This window comes from Hyla sarda, chromosome 7 (genome assembly GCF_029499605.1).
Source record: "Hyla sarda isolate aHylSar1 chromosome 7, aHylSar1.hap1, whole genome shotgun sequence".
Classification (NCBI taxonomy): Eukaryota; Metazoa; Chordata; class Amphibia; order Anura; family Hylidae; genus Hyla; species Hyla sarda.
Window position 1 is genome coordinate 20,646,368 of NC_079195.1, and position 26,406 is coordinate 20,672,773.

General features: G+C 44.0%; 1 protein-coding gene across 4 annotated transcripts in view; it reads left to right on the plus strand.

The window, feature by feature from the left end:
- Positions 1-26,406, plus strand: part of SORCS1 (sortilin related VPS10 domain containing receptor 1) — a 762,471-nt gene that overhangs the window by 485,944 nt on the left and 250,121 nt on the right. For all 4 annotated transcript variants that reach the window (XM_056530949.1, XM_056530951.1, XM_056530952.1 and 1 more), the window contains exon 5: positions 526-599. In XM_056530949.1, the coding sequence (XP_056386924.1) occupies positions 526-599 (74 nt within the window). The remainder of the gene's footprint in view (positions 1-525; positions 600-26,406) is intronic.

The window sequence follows — 26,406 nt, forward strand, 5'->3', positions numbered from 1 at the left end:
TAAAGAAAAGAGGAAAAAATTAAAGAAAAAAAAAGAAAAATAATAAATATATATATATATATATATATATATATATATATATATATATATATATATATATGTAAAATATATATATATATATATATATATATATATATATATTTTTTTTTTTTTTAAATATATAGCATTGGAGGCAGTGGTGCAAATGGTGCCAACCTGCAAATAAAACCACCGTAACCAGACTGACATAAGAAAATAATAAAAGATTCATTTGAACAACACGTTTCGAGAGTTGTTCATCTCCTCGTCAAGTCCTGTAGAGAACCTCTTAAGAAAATAACAAAAGATTTATTTGAACAACATGTTTTATGTCAGTCCGGTAACTGTAGTCTTATTTGCCGGTTAGGGCCATTTCATACGTATCTGTTGCTAATGATTCTTCGGAGTCTGTTGTTCTCTACCACAGTGTGGACATGTCCTCTATTATGGTGAGATTCATCCTCCAAGGCTTCTTCTAACCAGTTTCTTATATTTTTACCCCCGCAGTTGTACAGCTCGTCGGAGTTCGGAAGACGTTGGCTGCTTCTAAGTGAATCGGTGGCACCAAATCGATTTTATTGGTAAGATTTCAATGGTTATCCAAAATGGGCGACGTGATGGATATTGACCTGACCATCTGTTTCACGTCACATAAGCATCTGGTTATTTTGTTTAAATTTGGCTCTTTGAAAACACATTAAACTGATCTCTCGATCTCCATTCTGACATTACAAGCCTGCATGATGTTAAAGGGGTATTCCAAGAAAAAATTTATTTTTATATATCAACTGGCTCCAAAAATTTAAACAGATTTGTAAATTACTTCTATTAAAAAATCTTAATCCTTCCAATAATTTTCATCTGCTGAAGTTGAGTTGTTCTTTTCTGTCTGACAACAGTGCTGTTACGCCGAGCGCTCCGGGTCCCCGCTCCTCCCCGGAGCGCTCGCTACACTCTCCCCGCTGCAGCGCTCCGGTCAGATCCACTGTCCCGGGGCGCTGCGATTCCGCTTCCAGCCGGGATGCGATTCGCGATGCGGGTAGCGCCCGCTCGCGATGCGCACCCCGGCTCCCGTACCTGACTCGCTCTCCCTCGGTCCTGTCCCGGCGCGCGCGGCCCCGCTCCCTAGGGCGCGCGCGCGCCGGGTCTTTGCGATTTAAAGGGCCACTGCGCCGCTGATTGGCGCAGTGATTCCAATTAGTGTCTTCACCTGTGCACTTCCCTATATCACCTCACTTCCCCTGCACTTCCTTGCCGGATCTTGTTGCCATCGTGCCAGTGAAAGCGTTCCTTGTGTGTTCCTAGCCTGTGTTCCAGACCTCCTGCCGTTGCCCCTGACTACGATCCTTGCTGCCTGCCCCGACCTTCTGCTACGTCCGACCTTGCTTCTGCCTACTCCCTTGTACCGCGCCTATCTTCAGCAGCCAGAGAGGTGAGCCGTTGCTAGTGGATACGACCTGGTCACTACCGCCGCAGCAAGACCATCCCGCTTTGCGGCGGGCTCTGGTGAAAACCAGTAGTGCCTTAGAACCGGTCCACTAGCACGGTCCTCGCCATCCCTCTCTGGCACAGAGGATCCACCTCCTGCCAGCCGGCATCGTGACAGTAGATCCGGCCATGGATCCCGCTGAAGTTCCTCTGCCAGTTGTCGCTGACCTTACCACGGTGGTCGCCCAGCAGTCACAACAGATAGCGCAACAAGGCCAACAGCTGTCTCAACTGACCGTTATGCTACAGCAGTTACTACCACAGCTTCAGCAGTCATCTCCTCCGCCAGCTCCTGCACCTCCTCCGCAGCGAGTGGCCGCTCCTGGTCTACGCCTATCCTTGCCGGATAAATTTGATGGGGACTCTAAGTTTTGCCGTGGCTTTCTTTCCCAATGTTCCCTGCATCTGGAGATGATGTCGGACCTGTTTCCCACTGAAAGGTCTAAGGTGGCTTTCGTAGTCAGCCTTCTGTCTGGAAAAGCCCTGTCATGGGCCACACCGCTCTGGGACCGCAATGACCCCGTCACTGCCTCTGTACACTCCTTCTTCTCGGAAATCCGAAGTGTCTTTGAGGAACCTGCCCGAGCCTCTTCTGCTGAGACTGCCCTGTTGAACCTGGTCCAGGGTAATTCTTCCGTTGGCGAGTATGCCGTACAATTCCGTACTCTTGCTTCAGAATTATCCTGGAATAATGAGGCCCTCTGCGCGACCTTTAAAAAAGGCCTATCCAGCAACATTAAAGATGTTCTGGCCGCACGAGAAATTCCTGCTAATCTACATGAACTTATTCACCTAGCCACTCGCATTGACATGCGTTTTTCCGAAAGGCGTCAGGAGCTCCGCCAAGATATGGACTCTGTTCGCACGAGGCGTTTCTTCTCCTCGGCTCCTCTCTCCTCTGGTCCCCTGCAATCTGTTCCTGTGCCTCCCGCCGTGGAGGCTATACAGGTCGACCGGTCTCGCCTGACACCTCAAGAGAGGACACGACGCCGCATGGAGAACCTCTGCCTGTACTGTGCTAGTACCGAACACTTCCTGAGGGATTGTCCTATCCGTCCTCCCCGCCTGGAAAGACGTACGCTGACTCCGCACAAAGGTGAGACAGTCCTTGATGTCTACTCTGCTTCTCCACGTCTTACTGTGCCTGTGCGGATGTCTGCCTCTGCCTTCTCCTTCTCTACTGTGGCCTTCTTGGACTCTGGATCTGCAGGAAATTTTATTTTGGCCTCTCTCGTCAACAGGTTCAACATCCCTGTGACCAGTCTCGCCAGACCCCTTTACATCAATTGTGTAAACAATGAAAGATTGGACTGTACCATACGTTTCCGCACGGAGCCCCTTCTTATGAGCATCGGATCTCATCATGAGAGGATTGAACTTTTGGTCCTCCCCAATTGCACCTCGGAAATTCTCCTTGGACTTCCCTGGCTTCAACTTCATTCCCCAACCCTGGATTGGTCCACTGGGGAGATCAAGAGTTGGGGGTCCTCTTGTTCCAAGGACTGTCTAAAACCGGTTCCCAGTAACCCTTGCCGTGACTCTGTGGTTCCTCCAGTAACCGGTCTCCCTAAGGCCTATATGGACTTCGCGGATGTTTTCTGCAAAAAACAAGCTGAGACTCTACCTCCTCACAGGCCTTATGATTGTCCTATCGACCTCCTCCCGGGCACTACTCCACCCCGGGGCAGAATTTATCCTCTCTCTGCCCCAGAGACTCTTGCCATGTCTGAATACGTCCAGGAAAATTTAAAAAAGGGCTTTATCCGTAAATCCTCCTCTCCTGCCGGAGCCGGATTTTTCTTTGTGTCCAAAAAAGATGGCTCCCTACGTCCTTGCATTGACTACCGCGGTCTTAATAAAATCACGGTTAAGAACCGCTACCCCCTACCCCTCATCTCTGAACTCTTTGATCGCCTCCAAGGTGCCCACATCTTTACTAAATTGGACTTAAGAGGCGCCTATAACCTCATCCGCATCAGAGAGGGGGATGAGTGGAAAACGGCATTTAATACCAGAGATGGACACTTTGAGTATCTGGTCATGCCCTTTGGCCTGTGCAACGCCCCTGCTGTCTTCCAAGACTTTGTTAATGAAATTTTTCGTGATCTGTTATACTCCTGTGTTGTTGTATATCTGGACGATATCCTAATTTTTTCCGCCAATCTAGAAGAACACCGCCAGCATGTCCGTATGGTTCTTCAGAGACTTCGTGACAATCAACTCTATGCCAAAATTGAGAAATGTCTGTTTGAATGCCAATCTCTTCCTTTTCTAGGATATTTGGTCTCTGGCCAGGGACTACAAATGGATCCAGACAAACTCTCTGCCGTCTTAGATTGGCCACGCCCCTCCGGACTCCGTGCTATCCAACGCTTTTTGGGGTTCGCCAATTATTACAGGCAATTTATTCCACATTTTTCTACCGTTGTGGCTCCTATCGTGGCTTTAACCAAAAAAAATGCCGATCCCAAGTCTTGGCCTCCTCAAGCGGAAGACGCCTTTAAACGACTCAAGTCTGCCTTTTCTTCAGCTCCCGTGCTCTCCAGACCTGACCCTTCCAAACCCTTCCTATTGGAGGTTGATGCCTCCTCAGTGGGAGCTGGAGCTGTTCTTCTACAAAAAAATTCTTCCGGGCATGCTGTTACTTGTGGTTTTTTTCTAGGACCTTTTCTCCGGCGGAGAGGAACTACTCCATCGGGGACCGAGAGCTTCTAGCCATTACATTAGCACTTGAGGAATGGAGGCATCTGCTGGAGGGATCAAGATTTCCAGTTATTATTTACACCGACCACAAGAACCTCTCCTACCTCCAGTCTGCCCAACGGCTGAATCCTCGCCAGGCCCGGTGGTCTCTGTTCTTTGCCCGATTTAATTTTGAGATTCACTTTCGTCCTGCCGATAAGAACATTAGGGCCGATGCTCTCTCTCGTTCCTCGGATGCCTCAGAAGTTGAACTTTCTCCGCAACACATCATTCCACCTGACTGCCTGATCTCCACTTCCCCTGCCTCCATCAGGCAAACTCCTCCAGGAAAGACCTTTGTTTCTCCACGCCAACGCCTCGGAATCCTCAAATGGGGTCACTCCTCCCATCTCGCAGGTCATGTGGGCATCAAGAAATCTGTGCAACTCATCTCCCGCTTCTATTGGTGGCCGACTCTGGAGACGGATGTTGTGGACTTTGTGCGAGCCTGCACTATCTGTGCCCGGGATAAGACTCCTCGCCAGAAGCCCGCTGGTTTTCTTCATCCCCTGCCTGTCCCCGAACAGCCTTGGTCTCTGATTGGTATGGATTTTATTACTGATTTACCCCCTTCCCGTGGCAACACTGTTATTTGGGTGGTCGTTGATCGATTCTCCAAAATGGCACATTTCATCCCTCTTCCTGGTCTTCCTTCAGCGCCTCAGTTGGCTAAACAATTTTTTGTACACATTTTTCGTCTTCACGGGTTGCCTACGCAGATCGTCTCGGATAGAGGCGTCGAATTCGTGTCTAAATTCTGGAGGGCTCTCTGTAAACAACTCAAGATTAAATTAAATTTTTCTTCTGCATATCATCCCCAGTCCAATGGACAAGTAGAAAGAATTAACCAGGTCTTGGGTGATTATTTGCGACATTTTGTTTCCTCCCGCCAGGATGACTGGGCAGATCTCCTTCCATGGGCCGAATTCTCGTATAACTTCAGAGTCTCTGAATCTTCCTCCAAATCCCCATTTTTCGTGGTGTACGGCCGTCACCCTCTTCCCCCCCTCCCTACCCCCTTGCCCTCTGGTCTGCCCGCTGTGGATGAAATTTCTCGTGACCTTTCCATCATATGGAGAGAGACCCAAAATTCTCTCTTACAGGCTTCATCACGCATGAAGAAGTTCGCGGATAAGAAAAGAAGAGCTCCTCCCGTTTTTTCCCCTGGAGACAAGGTATGGCTCTCCGCTAAATATGTCCGCTTCCGTGTCCCTAGCTACAAGTTGGGACCACGCTATCTTGGTCCTTTCAAAATTTTGTGTCAGATTAATCCTGTCTCTTACAAACTTCTTCTTCCTCCTTCTCTTCGTATCCCTAATGCCTTTCACGTCTCTCTTCTTAAACCTCTCATCCTCAACCGTTTTTCTCCCAAATCTGTTCCTCCCACTCCTGTTTCCGGCTCCTCGGACATCTTCTCTGTCAAAGAAATCTTAGCTTCTAAAAAGGTCAGAGGGAAAACTTTTTTTTTAGTGGACTGGGAAGGTTGTGGTCCTGAAGAGAGATCCTGGGAACCTGAGGACAACATCCTAGACAAAAGTCTGCTCCTCAGGTTCTCAGGCTCTAAGAAGAGGGGGAGACCCAAGGGGGGGGGTACTGTTACGCCGAGCGCTCCGGGTCCCCGCTCCTCCCCGGAGCGCTCGCTACACTCTCCCCGCTGCAGCGCTCCGGTCAGATCCACTGTCCCGGGGCGCTGCGATTCCGCTTCCAGCCGGGATGCGATTCGCGATGCGGGTAGCGCCCGCTCGCGATGCGCACCCCGGCTCCCGTACCTGACTCGCTCTCCCTCGGTCCTGTCCCGGCGCGCGCGGCCCCGCTCCCTAGGGCGCGCGCGCGCCGGGTCTTTGCGATTTAAAGGGCCACTGCGCCGCTGATTGGCGCAGTGATTCCAATTAGTGTCTTCACCTGTGCACTTCCCTATATCACCTCACTTCCCCTGCACTTCCTTGCCGGATCTTGTTGCCATCGTGCCAGTGAAAGCGTTCCTTGTGTGTTCCTAGCCTGTGTTCCAGACCTCCTGCCGTTGCCCCTGACTACGATCCTTGCTGCCTGCCCCGACCTTCTGCTACGTCCGACCTTGCTTCTGCCTACTCCCTTGTACCGCGCCTATCTTCAGCAGCCAGAGAGGTTGAGCCGTTGCTAGTGGATACGACCTGGTCACTACCGCCGCAGCAAGACCATCCCGCTTTGCGGCGGGCTCTGGTGAAAACCAGTAGTGCCTTAGAACCGGTCCACTAGCACGGTCCTCGCCATCCCTCTCTGGCACAGAGGATCCACCTCCTGCCAGCCGGCATCGTGACAAGTGCTCTCTGCTGACATCTCTGTCTGTTTTGGGAACTGCACAGAGTAGAAGAGGTTTGCTATGGGGATTTGCTTCTACTCTGGATAGTTGCTGAGACAGGTGTCATCAGAGAGCACTTAGACAGAAAAGAACAACTCAACTTCAGCAGCTCATGAGTACTGAAAGGATTACGATTTTCCAATAGAAGTAATTTACAAATCTGTCTAACTTTCCTGGAGAACCCCTTTAACATTCTCCTGTGTCTCTGTCGGTCGCTGTCAATCTCCCCCACCCCCCATTGCATTGAGAAACATCTAACAGGGTCTACAATGTTAAAATATTTAGGTGGTACCCTGCCAGGACCTCACACCTCAATGATGTCATCAGAGAACTGCATATCTCTGCAGCCTTTGCTGCGGGTGCATGACCATTCGGTAGCAAAGGCTACAGAGAAATTTAATTCTCTGATGACATCATTGAGGTGGAAGGTCCTGGCAGGGTACCAGCTTAATATATTTTTAAGATAAGGCCTCTCAACCTGAAGAAAAATGGTGACCTACTGGGGGTCAAGTCATATTTCTTAGGACCTCTTAAAGACACCTCAGCCATATATTAGAATACTGTGATTGACATGGGATATTTGGAGCCCAGCAGGGGCTTAGCGGCCTCCAAAATTCTTACATGGAAGTAAAAAAGAACAACCAGAACTCTTCCTAGAGTTGCTTCCCCACCAGTCCAATTTTGAAGAGACATGACCAAGAACCCAATCCATAACCAATTTTCTAATGTACTTTGTTTTTTTTTTAGAAAAAAAAGTTTTCTATGTTTTATTTGTGTTTAAAAAAGTTTCCACTAGGTGTCTCCCTACTTGTCCAGAGCACATTTCCCCCAATCTCTTTCACAGACTTTGGACTCCTGCTGGCCTGGAAATGGTCTGGAGTGCTATGGGGGGGGGGGGGGGGTTGTGCAGCCCTTAGCCATTCTTAGCTCATCTCACACTGAACTGCTCTGGGCTGTGCGTAGCAGAGTGAGGGAGGAAGTTCTCCCCTGTATGGCTTCAGATGATGTCACAGCCTGCTGGGGAACGCCCCTTCCCAGTCTGTGAATCTGATGAGACTGAGCAGAAAATACAGAGCAATATCAAGGTAGAAAACAAAAAATATTATAAAAATAAAGGCAGGGGGTGGTTTATCATGATGGGGGCAGTGACCTGGGAGGATTATAAAATGTAACAAGATCATGACAGGTACTAGACCACTAACTCATGGGACCCATGCCAATCAGTGGCAGTAGTGCAATGTTTACCAGATCTCATACATTGCTGTATTTTTTGTAGTGATGGTGCAAGGTACAGGTCGGGAGTCGGACCCCCACCAATAACATATTAATGACCTATCCTGGGTTTAGACCGTCAATTATAAGGCTGAATTGCCCCTTTAATAAAGAAAACATTTCATGAACTAATTGTACTTGGCTCCGCACATAGCTTTGTAATTTTACAACATCGTGTAGTAATAAATATGGGGTAACTATGCCTAAATTTCCCCAGACTCCTCCAGAGTAACATATGGTTTAATAGTCTCGGCCTGGAATCGTTATGTGACTTTAGGGGATCCATTCACTGATTATACAGGCTGTTGAGATTATTAATCCAATATAAAAGCCAAATCGGCGACTATTCATGTCATTTACTAGAACACAAGGCCCTGAAGATAAGCGGCTAATGAATGTCTATTGCTTGTCAGTGTGTGCGTTGTGCTGGAGAATAGGAATGCGCCTATTACCGACAGCCTATTGATTTACATGTGTATGTATACATTGTATTCAGGAACAATATTGTGGAAACGTTCGCGTTGTTAGGATCGCTTTAGAATGTAAAAGTTTTAAAAAAAGGGAACAAAGGTTTCTCCCACGCGTTTGAGCGTGAGATCGTAATTATGGAAATATTCTATGAGACTTGAAAGGCGTAGACTCTGCCTATAAAGAAATGGAAATGTTCTGTCCCACAAAAAAAAAATAATGTTTGCCACCCATATCGTTTTAATTGGGTTGTACGTAGGACGGCGAGAGAATATGAATGTTATACAACTCTTTGAACGTTGGGAGATCCGGAAGACGTTTTGTGATTATGGTATTGGATTTCTACATAGAGGTCACAGCTAGAACGGATATTGGATGTAACCAACCAACAGATAGATAAATATGAGATAGATAGATATGAGATAGATAGATATGAGATAGATATGAAATAGATAGATATGAAATAGATAGATATCTATGAGATAGATAGATAGATATGAGATAGATAGATATGAGATAGATAGATAGATATGAGATAGATAGATAGATATGAGATAGATGGGTAGATATGAGATAGATAGATAGATAGATAGATAGATAGATAGATAGATATGAGATAGATATGAGATAGATAGATAGATAGATAGATAGATAGATATGAAATATATAAACAGATAGATAGATAGATAGATATGAGATAGATACATATATAGATAGATATGAGATAGATAGATATGAGAAAGATAGATATGAGATAGATAGATAGATAGATAGATAGATATGAGATAGATATGAGATAGATAGATAGATAGATATGAGATAGATAGAGAGATAGATAGATAGATAGATAGATAGAAATGAGATAGATAGATAGATAGATAGATAGATAGATAGATAGATAGAAAGATATGAGATAGATAGATAGATATGAGATAGATAGATAGATAGATATGAAATAGATATGAGATAGATAGATAGATATGAGATAGATATGAGATAGATAGATAGATAGATAGATATGAGATAGATATATATGAGATAGATATGAGATAGATAGATAGATATGAGATAGATATGAGATAGATAGATAGATAGATATGAGATAGATAGATAGATATGAGATAGATAGATAGATAGATAGATAGATAGATAGATATGAGATAGATAGATATCTGTTTTGGGGAGAGCAGCACATCCAAGTGAGTAGCAAATCGGTGGGTGCCGACAATCTCTGGGACCCCGGTCCTGGGTCCAAATTCAGCCAGAGAGAAGAAAGGCGACTGCAGCACACCGGAATTATTCAAGTGAAAAAAAGGTTTATTCCAAGTGAACAAGCTACGTTTCTGTGGTCTCACACCAGCTTGACAAAGGTGGTGTGAGACCACAGAAACGTAGCTTGTTCACTTGGAATAAACCTTTTTTTCACTTGAATAATTCCGGTGTGCTGCAGTCGCCTTTCTTCTCTCTAGATAGATAGATATGAGATAGATAGATATGAGATAGATAGATAGATAGATATGAGATAGATAGATAGATAGATAGATAGATATGAGATAGATAGATATGAGATAGATAGATAGATAGATATGAGATAGATAGATAGATATGATATAGATAGATAGATAGATATGAAATAGATAGATATGAGATAGATAGATATGAGATAGATAGATATGAGATAGATAGATAGATAGATAGATATGAGATAGATAAATATGAGATAGATAGATAGATAGATATGAGATAGATAGATATGAGATAGATAGATAGATAGATAGATATGAGATAGATAGATAGATAGATAGATATGAGATAGATAGATATGAGATAGATAGATAGATAGATATGAGATAGATAGATAGATATGATATAGATAGATAGATAGATATGAAATAGATAGATATGAGATAGATAGATATGAGATAGATAGATATGAGATAGATAGATAGATAGATAGATATGAGATAGATAAATATGAGATAGATAGATAGATAGATAGATATGAGATAGATAGATATGAGATAGATAGATAGATAGATAGATAGATATGAGATAGATAGATATGAGATATATAGATTGATATGAGATAGATAGATAGATATGAGATAGATAGATATGAGATAGATAGATATGAGATAGATAGATAGATAGATATGAGATAGATAGATATGAGATAGATAGATAGATAGATAGATATGAGATAGATAGATATGAGATATATAGATTGATATGAGATAGATAGATAGATATGAGATAGATAGATAGATAGATGGATAGATATATTGATAGATAGGAACAAATGGTAGGAGCAGCACAACCTTTTCAGTAGGCAGGGATAGCGGGTGCCCATGGATAATAACCTGGTCCCAGTCGCAGATCAGGTATAAGTAACCAAACAAAGAATTCCAGCAGCACTCCAAGTATTCAAAGCCAATGCAGTGTTTATTGACCCATGTTAGCAGTGGATGCCCTATGATCTGTTTCTGCACACACAACCGACCAATACATCTCAAGCCAGTTTACATGGGACTGATTAGTAACCTACAAAACCCTATAAGCTCCCAGTGTTATCACAATGCACCAAGGCAAACTCAGCTCTACTACACTCTTTATAAACTCAACTAAGACTAAGTGCTGGGAAGCCATCGGACCATTCATCTGGCGAAACCATCGGACCATTCATCTGGCGAAACCATCGGACCATTCATCTGGCGAAAACCAACCCGTCATGGAACTTCTACAACTTTTGTAGTGCAGGAAATAGTTTTTTCCTAAAAATCCCGGGAGCTCAGTTCTGGTCTCTCCGTTCCGTCAGTTCCCTTTATTTGTAGGAAGCTTCGATTACCCCGAGCAGCTCCGCATACATTATAACAGAAGAGCGCGGCTTCTAACTGGAACGTTCAGTGGAACAATCTCGTTCGGCGCCAAAGATTTATGGTCGCAGATTCGCACCAATGCAGATATTTGCAGAAGATAAATCCCTCAATACAAATAGCAGCTATAATTGAATTACAAAGCCATTATCATGTGCGGAGTAGAGAGACGTTATGGCTGTATTTTGACAAGATAATGTTTGCTAAAGTATTTCTGCTCATCCAGTCATTCCGCCGTAGGTATCTGGCAAAACATGTTCTCATTCTGCTTATTTTTATGGGATATTACCTCTGTAGATAGTGTCAGGGAGTTACTAAATGATGGCGCTGCTATTGTCACGGCTTCTCTCTTTAGGATGGTTCCTGTATAATGTTTGAAGTAAGGCTGCGTTCACACGTCCGTTTCCCCTCAAAAATAAAAACGGACAATAACGAATGCAAAGGGATGTTATCCGTTTGGAGCCGTTATTGTTCAGTTAATAAACCAAAAAAATATATATCTTTTTTTTTGTTCTGAGCATGCTCAGAAGTAAAAACGGGTCAAAAAACTGATTGAAAAAACGGATGCAAACAGATAAGGCTGGGTTCACACTACGTTTTTGCCATACTGTTTTCAATCTGTTTTTCTAAAGAAAACCGTATGGCAAAAAAACGGATGAAACAGTATGGGAAAAAGTAAACTGTATGCGTTTTTAAATAGTATACTGTTTTTAAAAGTGCATACAGTTCCGTCCGTTTTTATAGAAAAAAAAAACATACGTTTTTGAAAATTTTGTCCATTTTTAATGGGAGGGGTCTTGGGTGGGGACTTTAGGATTCAAATGCGCATGTGCAAAGTAAAAATGTATACGTTTTTCCCGTATGGAACCGTATACATGTGCGTTTCCCATTGACGTCCATGTTAAAAAAAATGTATGCGGTTGCAGTACGGTTTGTAAACCGGAGACAAAATTGTGGTCAACCACGGTTTTGACTCATGTTTAAAAACCGTACTGCAACCACACACGTTTTTTTTAACATGGACGTCATTGGGAAACGCACATGTATACGGTTCCATACGGGAAAAACGTATACGTTTTTACTTTGCACATGCGCATTTGAATCCTAAAGTCCCCACCCAAGACCCCTCCCATTAAAAATGGACAACATTTTCTAAAACGTATGTTTTTTTTTTCTATAAAAACTGACGGAACTGTATGCACTTTTAAAAACAGTATACTGTTTAAAAACGCATACGGTTTACTTTTTTCCATACTGTTCCATCCGTTTTTTTGCCATACGGTTTTCTTTAGAAAAACGGATTGAAAACAGTATGGCAAAAACGTAGTGTGAACCCAGCCTAACATTAAAGACTCATCCGTTTTTGCAATACAGTTCCTGTATCAGGTTTTGGATGAAAAACAGATTCCTCAAAAGCGGACTAAACTGTATCAAAAAGTGTGTACAAATTTTAACCCATATACGGTTGAAAACCGTTTATGGTTTGAAAAATGATGTCCGGTTGCATCCGTTTTTTAAGAAAAAAATGTATATGTTTTTCACTTTTCACTCCATTTTGAATAAAGTTTCACTTGTTTGATTGAAATTCCAAGAAAAAAAAACTGTGCAAAGTCAAAAACCATATGGTGAAAACCGGATGGAACTGTACGCACATACGGTTCCGTACGGTTCCCATTGACTCCCATGTTAAAAAAAAAGTTTTTCACCCGAACCAAGAAACGTGGTAGACTACGGTTTTGGGTACGGGTAAAAAACTGGATAAAACCGTATGGGATGCAAAACGGACTAAACCGGATGATGCATTTGACATACGGTTTACAATGTTAAGTCAATGCATACAGTTTTCTATACGGTTCTGTACGGTTTTTAACTTGAAACCGTATACGGGAACTGTATAACAAAAACGTGGTGTGCGTGCACCCTTAAATTTACCGTATACCATCTACTGATTTTTTTTTACAATCCTTTCACATCAGTTTGCACCCGATGCGCTCATTTCTGTTTTTTTGGGGGGGAGAAAAAGTATTTTCTACGTAAAAAAAAAAAAATACGGAAATGAGCGCAGACTGGTGCAAACAGATGTGAAAGGATTGTAAAAAATTCCCATTGACATCAACGGGATTATTTTACAACCATTTGTAATCCGTTTACAAGCAGCAGTAATGGAACCTGAACAGGGAAGAAAAAAAAAAAAAAAAAACGGGGACAGACGGTCGTGTGAACGCACCCTAAGAACTAAACTTTATGGGGGTTGTGTTGGATCAGGAAATATGGCAGCTTCTTCACTCTTGTCTATGGCATGTGTCTGCTTGAATGGGGATAAGCTGCAATACCAGACACGGCCACACAGACAGGGGTGGCAGTGTTTTCAGATATATAGGAAAACCATTTCTTTTCTAATTTGATCTAACCCCTTTAAAGGAGTAATCTGCCGAAAAATTACTTATCTCCTATCCAAATGTCTGATCACGGGGATCCCGCCTCTGGGCCGGCAGCAGCAGTGTCCGGGACACGGAAGTTTGGAGCTTTCATGTTTGTGATGTCCCGCCATGCCCCCTCCATTCATGTCTATGGGAGGGGCGTGACGGCTACTACGTAGCCGTCACGCCCCCTCCCATAGACATGAATGGAGGGGGCGTAGCGGCTGTAGTCACCAGTCATCCGGCACGGAGCAGTTTGCTCCGTGCACGGATGACTAGGGTGCTGCAGCGGAGATCGCGGGGGTCCCGGCACTGGAATCAGACATCTTATCCCCTATCCTTTGGATATAGGATAAGATGTTTTGGGGCGGAGTACCCCTTTAAAGTTGGATGGTGATGCAAAACAAGCACCAACCCTAAATGGAGCCAACATATCAAGACCACTAGACACTACGCTATGGAGAATTTTGCATTGTACCATAACCATTAGACCATGCCTTACTAAGGCTGTGTTCACACCACGTTTTTGCAATACAGTTCCCGTATACGTTTTCAACTGAAAACCGTACGGAACCGTGTTGAAAACCGTATGCATTGACTCTCCATTGAAAACCGCATGCCACACGATGCATCAGGTTGTGTCCGTTTTGCATCTTGTACGGTTTTGTCAGTTTTTTTTCCTATACCCAAAACCGCAGTCTACCACAGTTTTTGGTCCGGGTGAAAAACCATATTGAAACGTAAACATTTTTTTTAACATGGGAGTCAATGGGAACCGAAAAGAAACGTATGTGCGTACGATTCCATCCGGTTTTCACCATACGGTTTTGACTTTGCACAGTATTTTTTCTTGGAATTTCAATCAAACAAGTGAAACTTTATTCATAATGCAATGAAAAGTTTAAAATGTATACAGATGCAACCGGACATCATTTTTCAAACTGTATACAGTTTTCAATCGTGTACGGATTAAAATTTGTACACATGTTTAGTCCGGGTTTTGAGGAATCCGTTTTTCGTTCAAAAACCTGATTTGGGAACTGTATTGCAAAAACGTGGTGTGAACCAACCCTAAGACGACTACAGTGTAACACAACAACAAGGCACTTCCTTACTGGGACCACCACACTATATCACTACTAAGAGGAAGCTCCTTACTTGGATTACCCCATTGATCCATCGGTACCAGTCACTTTCATACTGGGAAGACCTTATTGTACCGTATCCACTAGGCTGATAAACTGAGAACCTGCATATAACACAACCACCGATCTCTTTCCTCCCAACTAAACCTCCACTTGACTGTCCCATCGTATACAGATCTTTGCCCTACTTAAAGGGGTACTCCGCCCCTAGACATCTTATCCCCTATCCAAAGGATAGGGGATAACATATCAGATCGCCGCGGTCCCGCTGCTGGGGATCCCCGCTGCGGCACTGCGCTATCATTACAGCACAGAGCGAGTTCGCTCTGTGCGTAATGACGGGTAGTACAGGGGATGGAGCCGTGTGACGTCATGGCCCGTCCCCTTAATGCAAGTCTATGGCAGGGGGTGTGACGACCGCCGCGCCCCCTCCCATAGACTTGTATTGAAAGGGGCGGGTCATGACGTCACGAGGGGGCGGGCCGTGATGTCACGAGGGGCGGAGCCGTGACGTAACGATGCTCCGGCCCCTGTATTGCGCGTCATTAAGTGCAGAGCGAACTCGCTCTGTGCTGTAATGATAGCGCAGTGCCGCAGCGGGGATCCCGGGCTCCCCAGCAGCGGGACTGCGGCGATCTGACATCTTATCCCCTATCCTTTGGATTGGGGATAAGATGTCTAGGGGCGGAGTACCCCTTTAAATTACACCACTGTACAACAACCGCCAGACACTTCCCAATTGAGACTATCCCACTGAACTACCTCCACCAGATACAGTACTTACACCACTTTACTAAAATCACCAGGCACTTTTCTTTGGAGTCCTTACCACTGTACCAAGACCAATGAGAGTAATCCGCAGTACCACAGCCATTGGGTTTTGGCCTTCAAACACTATCCCCTAAACCACTAACATAATCCAACTTATTGGTGCTACCAAATTGAACCTACACACACATCGAGCATTGCCATTAGTGATGAGTGGCAGGGACCATATTCGAATTCACGATATTTCGCATATATATGGATGAATATTTGTCCTAGGTTCACGAAATTCACATATTCGCTATGTTTGTTCATTTTTTTTTTCATGCAAAAATTCGTAGTGAAATATGCATAGTGCGCATGCGCAATTACATCTTTCACCTAAAAGAAGGGAACGATCAGTGTCCAGTCTGGAAGTGCTGATGTTTGCATAAAAATTTCCCCCCAGAAAATCCAAGTGCCAATATTTGCAGTAAAACCGACACACATGTCCTCATGGTGGCTTCATCCCTTCTCCAAGACCAATGGGCATTGCCATTCTGAGAGTAGTCCACTGTGCCAAGACCACTGGCCCTGTCCTACTAAGACAAATACATTTTACTAGGATCCCCAGGGACTTTTCAGTGGTGACTTCATCCCTGCACTAAGACCATTGGGCTTCGCTATCCTGAGAGTAATCCACTCTACCAAGACCACCGACATTGCCCTATTGAGACAATTTCATATCACTTGAACCACCAGGGGCCTTTCCTATGGTGACTTCATCCCTTCTCCAAGACCATCGGGCTTTGCCATCCAGAAGTAGTCCAGTGTACCAAGACCACCGATATGGTCCTGCTGAGACTATTACATTTTACTAGAACCACCAGGGTCTTCCCTTTGGTGATTTTATCCCTTTTCCAAGACCAGTGGGCTTTACCATCCGGAGAGGAATCCACTGTACCATGTGTAGCCTTCACTGCATTTTTATCATGTATGTGCTGTAGTTTCACAGAATTGCTGTGAAAATGATGCATTGTTATTGTGATTTGTGCTATCAAAGTAAAAAAGTGCCATTTTACTAAAATAAATAAACTTAAAGATAGCAGCAGCAGTATACAGATAGAGCTGAATGGGAGGTGTATAACTACTATATATCCTGACTGCTGCTGCTGTCTCCCATAGAGATAGCAGCAGCAGTATACAGTTGGAACTGAAGGGAAGGTGTTTAACTACTATATATCCTGATCTCATAGGGATAACAGCAGCAGTATACAGATAAAGCTGGAGAAGTGTATAACTATTATATATCCTGATCTCATAGAGATAGCAGCAGTATACAGATAGAGCTGGAGGGAAGGTGTATAACTACTCTATATCCTGATCCTATAGAGGTAGCAGCAGTATACAGATAGAGCTAGAGGGAAGATGTATAAGTACTATATATCCTGATCTTAAATGGATAACAGCAGCAGTATACAGATAGAGCTGGGGGGATGGGTATAACTATATATATATATATATATATATATATATATATATATATATTCTGATCCCATAGAGATAGTAGCAGCAGTATACAGGTAGAGCTGGAGGGAGGCGTATAACTACGATATATCCTGATCCCATAGAGATAGCAGCAGCAGTATACAGATAGAGTTGGAGAGAAGGTGTATAACTACGATATATCCTGATCCCATAGAGATAGCAGCAGCAGTATACAGGTAGATCTGGAGGGAAGTATATCCTAATCCCATAGAGATAGCAGCAGCAGTATACACATAGAGCTGGAGGGGAGGTGTATAACCACTATATATATATATATATATATATATATATATATATATATATATGTGCCATTTTACTAAAATAAATAAACTTAAAGATAGCAGCAGCAGTATACAGATAGAGCTGAATGGGAGGTGTATAACTACTATATATCCTGATCTCATAGGGATAACAGCAGCAGTATACAGATAAAGCTGGAGAAGTGTATAACTATTATATATCCTGATCTCATAGAGATAGCAGCAGTATACAGATAGAGCTGGAGGGAAGGTATATAACTACTCTATATCCTGATCCTATAGAGGTAGCAGCAGTATACAGATAGAGCTAGAGGGAAGATGTATAAGTACTATATATCCTGATTTTAAAGGGATAACAGCAGCAGTATACAGATAGAGCTGGGGGGATGGGTATAACTATATATCCAGATCCTATAGAGATAGTAGCAGCAGTATACAGGTAGAGCTGTAGGGAGGTGTATAACTACTATATATCCTGATCCCATAGAGATAGCAGCAGTAGTATACAGATAGAGCTGGAGAGAAGGTGTATAACTACTATTTATCCTGATCCCATAGAGATAGCAGCAGTATGCAGATAGAGCTGGAGGGGAGGTGTATAACTACTATATATCCTGATCCCATAGAGATAGCAGCAGTATACAGATAGAGCTGGAGAGAAGATGTATAACTACTATATATCCTGATCCCATAGAGATAGCAGCAGCAGTATACAGGTAGATCTGGAGAAAAGTATATCCTCATCCCATAGAGATAGCAGCAGTATACAGATAGAGCTGGAGGGGAGGTGTATAACCACTATATATCCTCATTCCATATAGATAGCAGCAGCAGTATAGAGATAGAGCTGGAGGGGAGGTGTATAACCACTATATATCCTGATTCCATATAGATAGCAGCAGCAGTATACAGATAGAGCTGGAGGGGAGGTGTATAACCACTATATATCCTGATTCCATATAGATAGCAGCAGCAGTATATATATAGAGCTCCCAGGGTCAAACATTTTTGAAGAATTGTGACCTGTGTACACCGCTACAGCATATGTTGGTGCTATCTAAGCAAATGGGATGTTACTATTGCATAGAGTAAAACATAAATCAATTGGTCTTAATGTGTCGCTATCATTTGCTGCACTGCAGATCCTGCTCTCCAACCAGCGCTGTAACACTTCCAGGCTGTTTCCATTATGAATCATTTAAAAACACTTTGAGTCTTTGTTGAGACGAAATCTCACACTGCTAAAAACCCAAAGAATTCTTAAACTTAAGAAACAAAAAACAACCCTAGTTTGTATTTGGTTTGTGATTTTTGTTATTTTTCGCATAGAATTGCGCAGGCCCTCCCTGCCCCCGCTCTGTAAGAACCTGTTGTTCTATTTGAATATTCCTCGTACTTAGTGCGGCAATCAGACGCCAATCTGTTCCTCTCGCAGCGATTTTCTCAGTGGGATATACTTGTTCTTAGCAAAGTGCGCACTCCGCGGCGGAGATAATAGCGAATGCCTTATTAATGGAAATGTTACTTAGTGCGTCTCCTACAATTACCAGCATTTTGGGCCCCCGAAACGTCTTCCCTGTCATGGAGGAAACCTGCGCCTCTTAAGATGATTCAAAAGAAAAGTCCAAGAAGCGGCAGAAAACAGAGATGAGTCTTTTGTGGCGCTGTCCGTGGTGCTGAAGGCGATTAAAGAAGCGCTCCAGGTTCCTTCTCTTTGCCCATATCAGTGTTTCCCAACCAGGGTGCCTCCAGCTGTTGCAAAACTACAACTCCCAGCATGCCCGGACAGCCAAAGGCTGTCCGGGCATGCTGGGAATTGTAGTTTTGCAACAGCTGGAGGCACCCTGGTTGGGGAACACTTATCCATGTCATAAACATTCACCACCACTAGTCCTACAGCACTATTTGTTTTATTCCAGCACAGCTGCATCCATAAGCTTCATTACTGTAACTGAGTCATGTGATCACCAGGCTAACTGAAAGTTACTAAAAAGTTACCGTGCTTAATGTGAGTAACAGGATGTCAGACCTGGATTACAGGGTGACCTAATTACCTACCAGATACCATCTCCCATCTCGCAGACCCTCCTCTCTCAGCTCTATCTGTATACTGCTACTGCTATCTCTTTGGTATCAGTATATATAGTAATAATACACCTCCTCTCTCAGCTCTATCTGTATACTGCTACTGCTATCTCTTTGGTATTAGTATATATAGTAGTAATGCACCTCCCCTCCAGCTCTGTCTGTCTACTGCTGCTGTTATCTCTATGGAATCAGGATATATAGTAGTTATACACCTCTCCTCCAGTTCTATCTGTATACTTCTGCTGCTATCTCTATGGTATCAGTATATATAGTAGTAATACACTTCCCCTCCAGCTCTATCCGTATACTGCTGCTATCTCTATGGGATCAGGATATATAGTAGTTATACATCTCCCCTCCAGTTCTATCTGTATACTGCTGCTCTCTCTATGGAATCAGGATATATACTATTTATACATCTCCCCTCCATTTCTATCTGTATACTGCTGCTATCTCTATGTTGTCAGTATATATAGTAGTAATACACCTCCCCTCCAGCTTTATCTGTATACTGCTGCTGCTATCTCTATAGGATCATGATATATAGTAGTTATACATCTCCCCTCCAGTTATATCTGTATACTTCTGCTGCTATCTCTATGGAATCAGTATATATAGTAGTAATACACCTCCCCTCCAGCTCTATCTGTATACTGCTGCTGCTATCTCTGTAGGATCATGATATATAGTAGTTATACAAATTCCCTCCTGTTCTATCTGTATACTGCTGCTATCTCTATGGGATTAGGATATATAGTAGTTATACACCTCCCCTCCCAGCTCCATCTGTATACTGCTGCTATCTGTATGGAATCAGGATAAATAGTAGTTATACACTTCCCCTCCAGCTCTATCTGTATACTGCTGCTGCTATCTCTATAGGATCTGGATATATAGTAGTTATACACTTCCCCTCCAGCTCTATCTGTATACTGCTGCTGCTATATGTATGGAATCAGGATATATAATAGTTATACACCTCCCCTTCAGCTCTATCTGTATACTGCTGCTATCTGTATGGAATCAGGATATATAGTAGTTATACACATCCCCTCCAAGCTCTATGTGTATACTGCTGCTATCTGTATGGAATCAGGATATATAGTAGTTATACACCTCCCCTCCAGCTCTATCTGTATAATGCTGCTATCTGTATGGAATCAGGATATATAGTAGTTATACACCTCCCCTCCAGCTCCATCTGTATACTGCTGCTATCTGTATGGAATCAGGATATATATAGTAGTTATACACCTCCCCTCCCAGCTCTATCTGTATACTGCTGCTATCTGTATCGCATCAGGATATATAGTAGTTATACACCTCCCCTCCCAGCTCCATCTGTATACTGCTGCTATCTGTATGGAATCAGGATATATAGTAGTTATACACTTCCCCTCCCAGCTCCATCTGTATACTGCTGCTATCTGCATGGAATCAGGATATATAGTAGTTATACACCTCCCCTCCAGCTCTATCTGTATACTGCTGCTATCTCTATGGAATCAGGATATATAGTAGTTATACACCTCCCCTCCAGCTTTATCTGTATACTGGGTGGACTGAAAATCTGTGACACAAAATCTGGTCTGGATATACTGTGGTCTTCTCACAGGGGTGGTCTTTTGGGAAGCTTTCACTGTATACGGTATGTACATGTTGCGTTTGTCACTGAACGGTTGAATGACACTTTTAGCTCTGCTATATCTGTATATGAGAAATCACAGTTTGGTGCATGATAATTAATAATTAAATCATTTTTAAGGTGACGTAAATTCAGATTAGGAGTTGCCCGAAATAGCCCGGCTTCCCGAACGACCTGTTCTCTGACTTATGCAATCATCCAGGCTGATTAAACTGTTGATCCAACCTGCGCAGCTGCAGGGAGGGAACGTACGCATCATCGCCATCTGAGAAACGGATAAACAAGAAAAAGGACATTAATTTATGGAGGCAAAAATAAATAAAAAATACCGTATTTTTATATCATATAAGACGCACCCAAAAGCATCAAAATCTAAAAAAATAAAGATTCTGAACCAAATACAATGTAAAGTATAGGACAGTGATCTTCAACCTGTGGACCTTCGGATGTTGCAAAACTACAACTCCCAGCATGCCCGGACAGCCGTTGGCTGTCCGGGCATGCTGGGAGTTGTAGTTTTGCAACATCTGGAGGTTCGAAGGTTGAAAACCACTGGTATAGGAGGTAGTACTCACCTGTTCCCGCCGCTCCGGACCCGTCACCGCTCGTCACCGCTGCCCTGGATGTCGCCCTCCATCACTGTCGCCGCAACCCCGGGGTGTCCCCGTCCCTCCGGAACGTTTCTGCTGCTACGCACGCCGCTTCTATTGGATGACGGGACGGCGCGCGCGACGACGTGATGACAACGAAGGAGAGCGCCGGCCATGCAGGGGATCCCGGCACGGAGCAGACACCAAGGAGGCAGGTAAGGTCCCACCCGGTGTCCTGTAAGCTGTTCGGGACGCCGCGATTTCACCGCGCCGGTCCCGAACAGCCCGACTGAGCAGCCGGGTTAGTGTCGCTTTCGCTTCAGACGCGGCGGTCAGCTTTGATCGCGATCGGTGACGTCCTGTATTAGCCGCGGGTCACGGCCGTTGATGGCCGCAGGGACCGCCGGTTTTAATGTGTACTTGCTGTATAAGACGCACAAACCCCCCCCACCACCACCACCAGTTTTGGGGAAGAAAAAGTGTGTCTTATACGGCGAAAAATACGGTACAAAAAAAATATTAAAAAGAATAAAAACATAAAATACAAGACATTCAGTCCTAACAACAACTTCCATACATGAGGGAAGCATTTTGTAACTCTCTCTATAGTGCAATATTGGCTATAGATTTTCCAGATATTGATGTAGCAGAGCTCAGTTTGTATTTAGGCCTAATTCATGGTGGCCTCACCCCATTGGGAGTATATCACAGTGTTTTTTTTTTATATAATTAAGGAAACCTAAAAAAGTTATAACGATGCCCTAAAAAATATAAAAAAATTAAAAAAGAGCTGTGAAAAGTGTTGTCCTCTTCCCCATCTCTATAACAGATCCCCTAGTTAGGCTATGTATCGCACTATGGGATTACCAAGCTGAGAAATTCCAGTGCAGCAGCCTCCCATTGTTTTTAATGTGATCCTTCTGCACTGTGCACACTGCGGAATTTCCGCTGCTGAAAGTTCAAATTTTGGACTCCACCCAAAGAATGTGCATGTTAAAGGAGTACTCCACTGGAAAGCATTTTTTAATCTACTAGTGCCAGAAATTTAAACAGATTTGTAAATTACTTCTATTTAAAAATCTTAATCCTTCCAGCACTTATCAGCTGCTATATGCTCCACAGGAAGTTATTTTCTTTTTGAATTTCCTTTCTGTCTGACCACAGTGCTCTCTGCTGACACCTCTGTCCATTTTAGGAACTATACAGAGTAGGAGCAAATCCCCATAGCAAACCTATCCTGCTCCAGACAGTTCCTGACATGGACAGAGGTGCCAGCAGAGAGCACTCTGGTCAGACAGAAAGGAAATTCAAAAAGAAAATAACTTCCTGTGGAGCATATAGCAGCTGATAAGTAGTGAAAGGATTAAGATTTTTAAATAAAAGTAATTTACAAATCTGTTTAACTTTCTGGCACCAGTTGATTAAAAAAAATATATATATGTTTTCCAGGGGAGTACCCCTTTAAATTTTCAGTGGAATCTGCTTTGATAGGCATTGCTATCAATGGCACGTTACTGAGTAGTCCTAGCCCCTACTGCGCAAAGAATGTCCGGCCAGAATTTTTCCAGGCAGATTCCGTAGTGAGAATGTACCTTAACTACTTAAAGGGGTACTCCACTGGCCAGCGTTCGGAAGTAAATGTTCCGAATGCAGTTTTTGCGCTGTGGGGGCCGGCCACGCTCCTCGTCACATCATGGCCATTCCCCTCTGTCTTTTAGAAGATATTGGTTCTTCTTGTGGAGATTCAGCAGGTAGGGGAGAGTTTAGGACAATGCATCCTGGGAAAGAACATGCAAATTAGCACTTCTCCAGAAAAACAAGACAGGAACATTCACATGGGATGGAATTGGGAAATGTTACTGGGCGTACTCTATGACCTGTGCAGAGGTGATTCCACAGGTAGGGGAGGGTGAACTGCAATTGCCTTCTCTATCTACCATTGTCAACTTTTACTGTAATTCTGTACTGATCACTTTCCTGCATCCTCCTCCTTATTATCACAGAGAGAACAGGAACGCTCCGCTTAGTTTTAGGCCTAGTGGCCAAAATGAAAACTACAGGATTTCAGGATTATTTTGTAATATAGGTAGTAAAAGGGAAAATCACAAAATCAACAAAAATTCTGAAACATAAAGTTTAACATAAAATGGATGTGGTCATTTATTAACCAGTGAGATTGGTCCGTGTTTACTGAGATGCCTTCGCTTTTAAATAAATCTCTGCAAAAATGTACACGCTACTTGGGGTTGAAGGGGTACTCCGCCCCTAGATAGCTTATCCCCTATCCAAAAGATAGGGGAAAAGATGTCTGATCGCAGGGAACTAGCCGTTTGGGACCCCGCGATCTCGGCTGCGGCACCCCAGACATCCAGTGCACGGAGTGAAATTCGCTCCGTGCCAGATGACTGGCGATGCGGGACGGCCGTCACGCCCCCTCCCATAGACCTGCATTGAGGGGGCGTGGCGTGACATCACAAGCCTCCGATGCTGCAACCGATGCTATAAATGAACGCCAGGTGCAGCAGGAAGATCGAGGAGGGTCTCCAGCAGCGGGACCACCACGATCAGACATCTTATCCCCTATCCATAGGAAGATGTCTAGGGGCGAAGTACCCCTTTAATGAGCAGCGGCTGCCCTGTGGCTGGTCCAGGCTGGTGCAGCCATTGCGCAAAACATTTGCTAAAGTCGCACGTTAGAAATCAATGCGTAAACCATGCACCTAGGAAACCACGTCAAAACCACAACCGACAGAAAGTCACATGACAAATGCAAAACATGCTTTGTAAAATCAGAGGCCACTTTTGGGCTTAATAAATTACCCCTATTGATTTAAAGGACTACTCCGCCCAAGGGATAGGGGATAAGATGTCTGATCGCTGGGGTCCCTGCCGCAATCTCCATGCTTCACCTGGCGTTTGGTTAGAGCATTGGATTAAGCTCCGAAGGCTCATAACGTCACGGCCGTGCTGCGCTCATGATGTCACAGCCACTCCCCTCAATGCAAGTCTATGGGAGGGGGCGCAACAGCCATCATACCCCCTCCCATAGACTTGCATTGAGCGGGTGTAACAGTGACGTCAGAATCCTCCGCCCCGCATCGCCAGTCATCCAGCATGGAGCGAAGTTCACTCCGTGCACCGGATTTCTAGGGTGCCACAGCCGAGATGGGGGGTCCCCAGCGGCGGGACCCCCGCAATCAGGCATCTTATCCTCTATCCTTTGGATAGGGGATAAGATGTCTAGAGGTAGAGTACCCCTTTAAACAACTGGTCATTTTCTGATGACACATTCCGCCTGAGCCCCAATTTGGGAAGACCTGAACACCTATTTATTATAGCTCCTTATTCTCACCACGACACCCCCTTCAATCCCATCACCCATCCAGATGTTTCTCAGAATAGTTAATAACATCTCAAGGAGAAATTCTAATATTCCTCCATTTTTCGTCTGACCTGTTAGCATTTTGCAAGGATAAAATGAGCATCTTTTGGTATCCAGATGAATCAGCACCAGTTGATATATCCTGGGGATAGAAGTCCGCGCTGCCCAGCTGTGCCATTTCCGAGCCAGCTGGATTCTTGTACAGCAGATAGAAGCATCTGCGGCTCCGTCTGTGCGCCCGCCATATAGCGTCACACACAACTTGCACTTCACACCTTCCTAATACCCAAGATATGAGTTTCTTGCCTGGTACAGATACAGACTTGCTTGTTCCAGGAGCTTCCAGCACGGATTTCTGTCTTCGCTCCTCTAGACGTTGTACTACAACCCCTCAGGGCCGCCGTATTAATCGCACTGTAATCTGATTTGTAGAGACATAATCCAGACAGATGCACCCGCATAGGAAGACTCCGTAAGACTCAGAAGTTGGGGAAGTTCTTCTCTCTCTTACGCTATGGTCTGTTTTAACTTTTTTAAAGGAACTGGTAAAGTACATGTTGTGAAAAGTATTCCACCCCCCTCCCCCACTTAGATTACATTAATAATACCTTATATACACAACATATCACAGCTCGGAGTTGTGTTATTATCCTATGCAGATTTCCACACTCCATTGGATGCCATATAGTATTAAAATCCCTGAAAGTGGTTAGTGGGGGCAGAAATATTACATTTGTATGGGCAAATTCATGTTAGAAAAGTGAAAATTGGTGGGAAAAAAAATAAATTGGAACTCATACAGTACCCAATCCAGGGAAGATATATGGTACCAATACACAACAGAGGGAAGTATATTGGACCCATACAGTATACCCAGGCCTGGTGCAATGATTTTTGCCACTCTAGGCGAAAGCTAATTTTGCCGCCCCTTGACCCCGCCCATTGGCTCCTCCCGATGCATGGAGGCGCGCGCGTGCAATATCAGGATGTTGGATGGACCTGACCTCGGAGGTGGCGCTGCGCTCCTCCAGCAGGCTGAAAAATGCTTATTATTATAGTAGTATGGGTGGGGGTTTTGTGGCATGGGTGGGGGTTTTGTAGTATGGGTGGGGGTTTTGCACGTGCTTCGGATGGACAGGTGCTTCGGATGCTGGCTAACTTTATTGCGGTGGGCAGAGTGGTGCCCCCATCAAAAGGCACTCTAGGCAGCTGCCTATTTGCCTATAGGCAGAGCCGGCCCTGAGTAAACCAAATGTACGTGCCTGACAGAACAGCATATGGAGTAGTAATAGTGAAAAACATATGGCATTACAAAGGATTGGTATAGTATCCATATAGTACGCCAAAAGGAAATGTATGGAATTCACACAATGCACAACAGAATG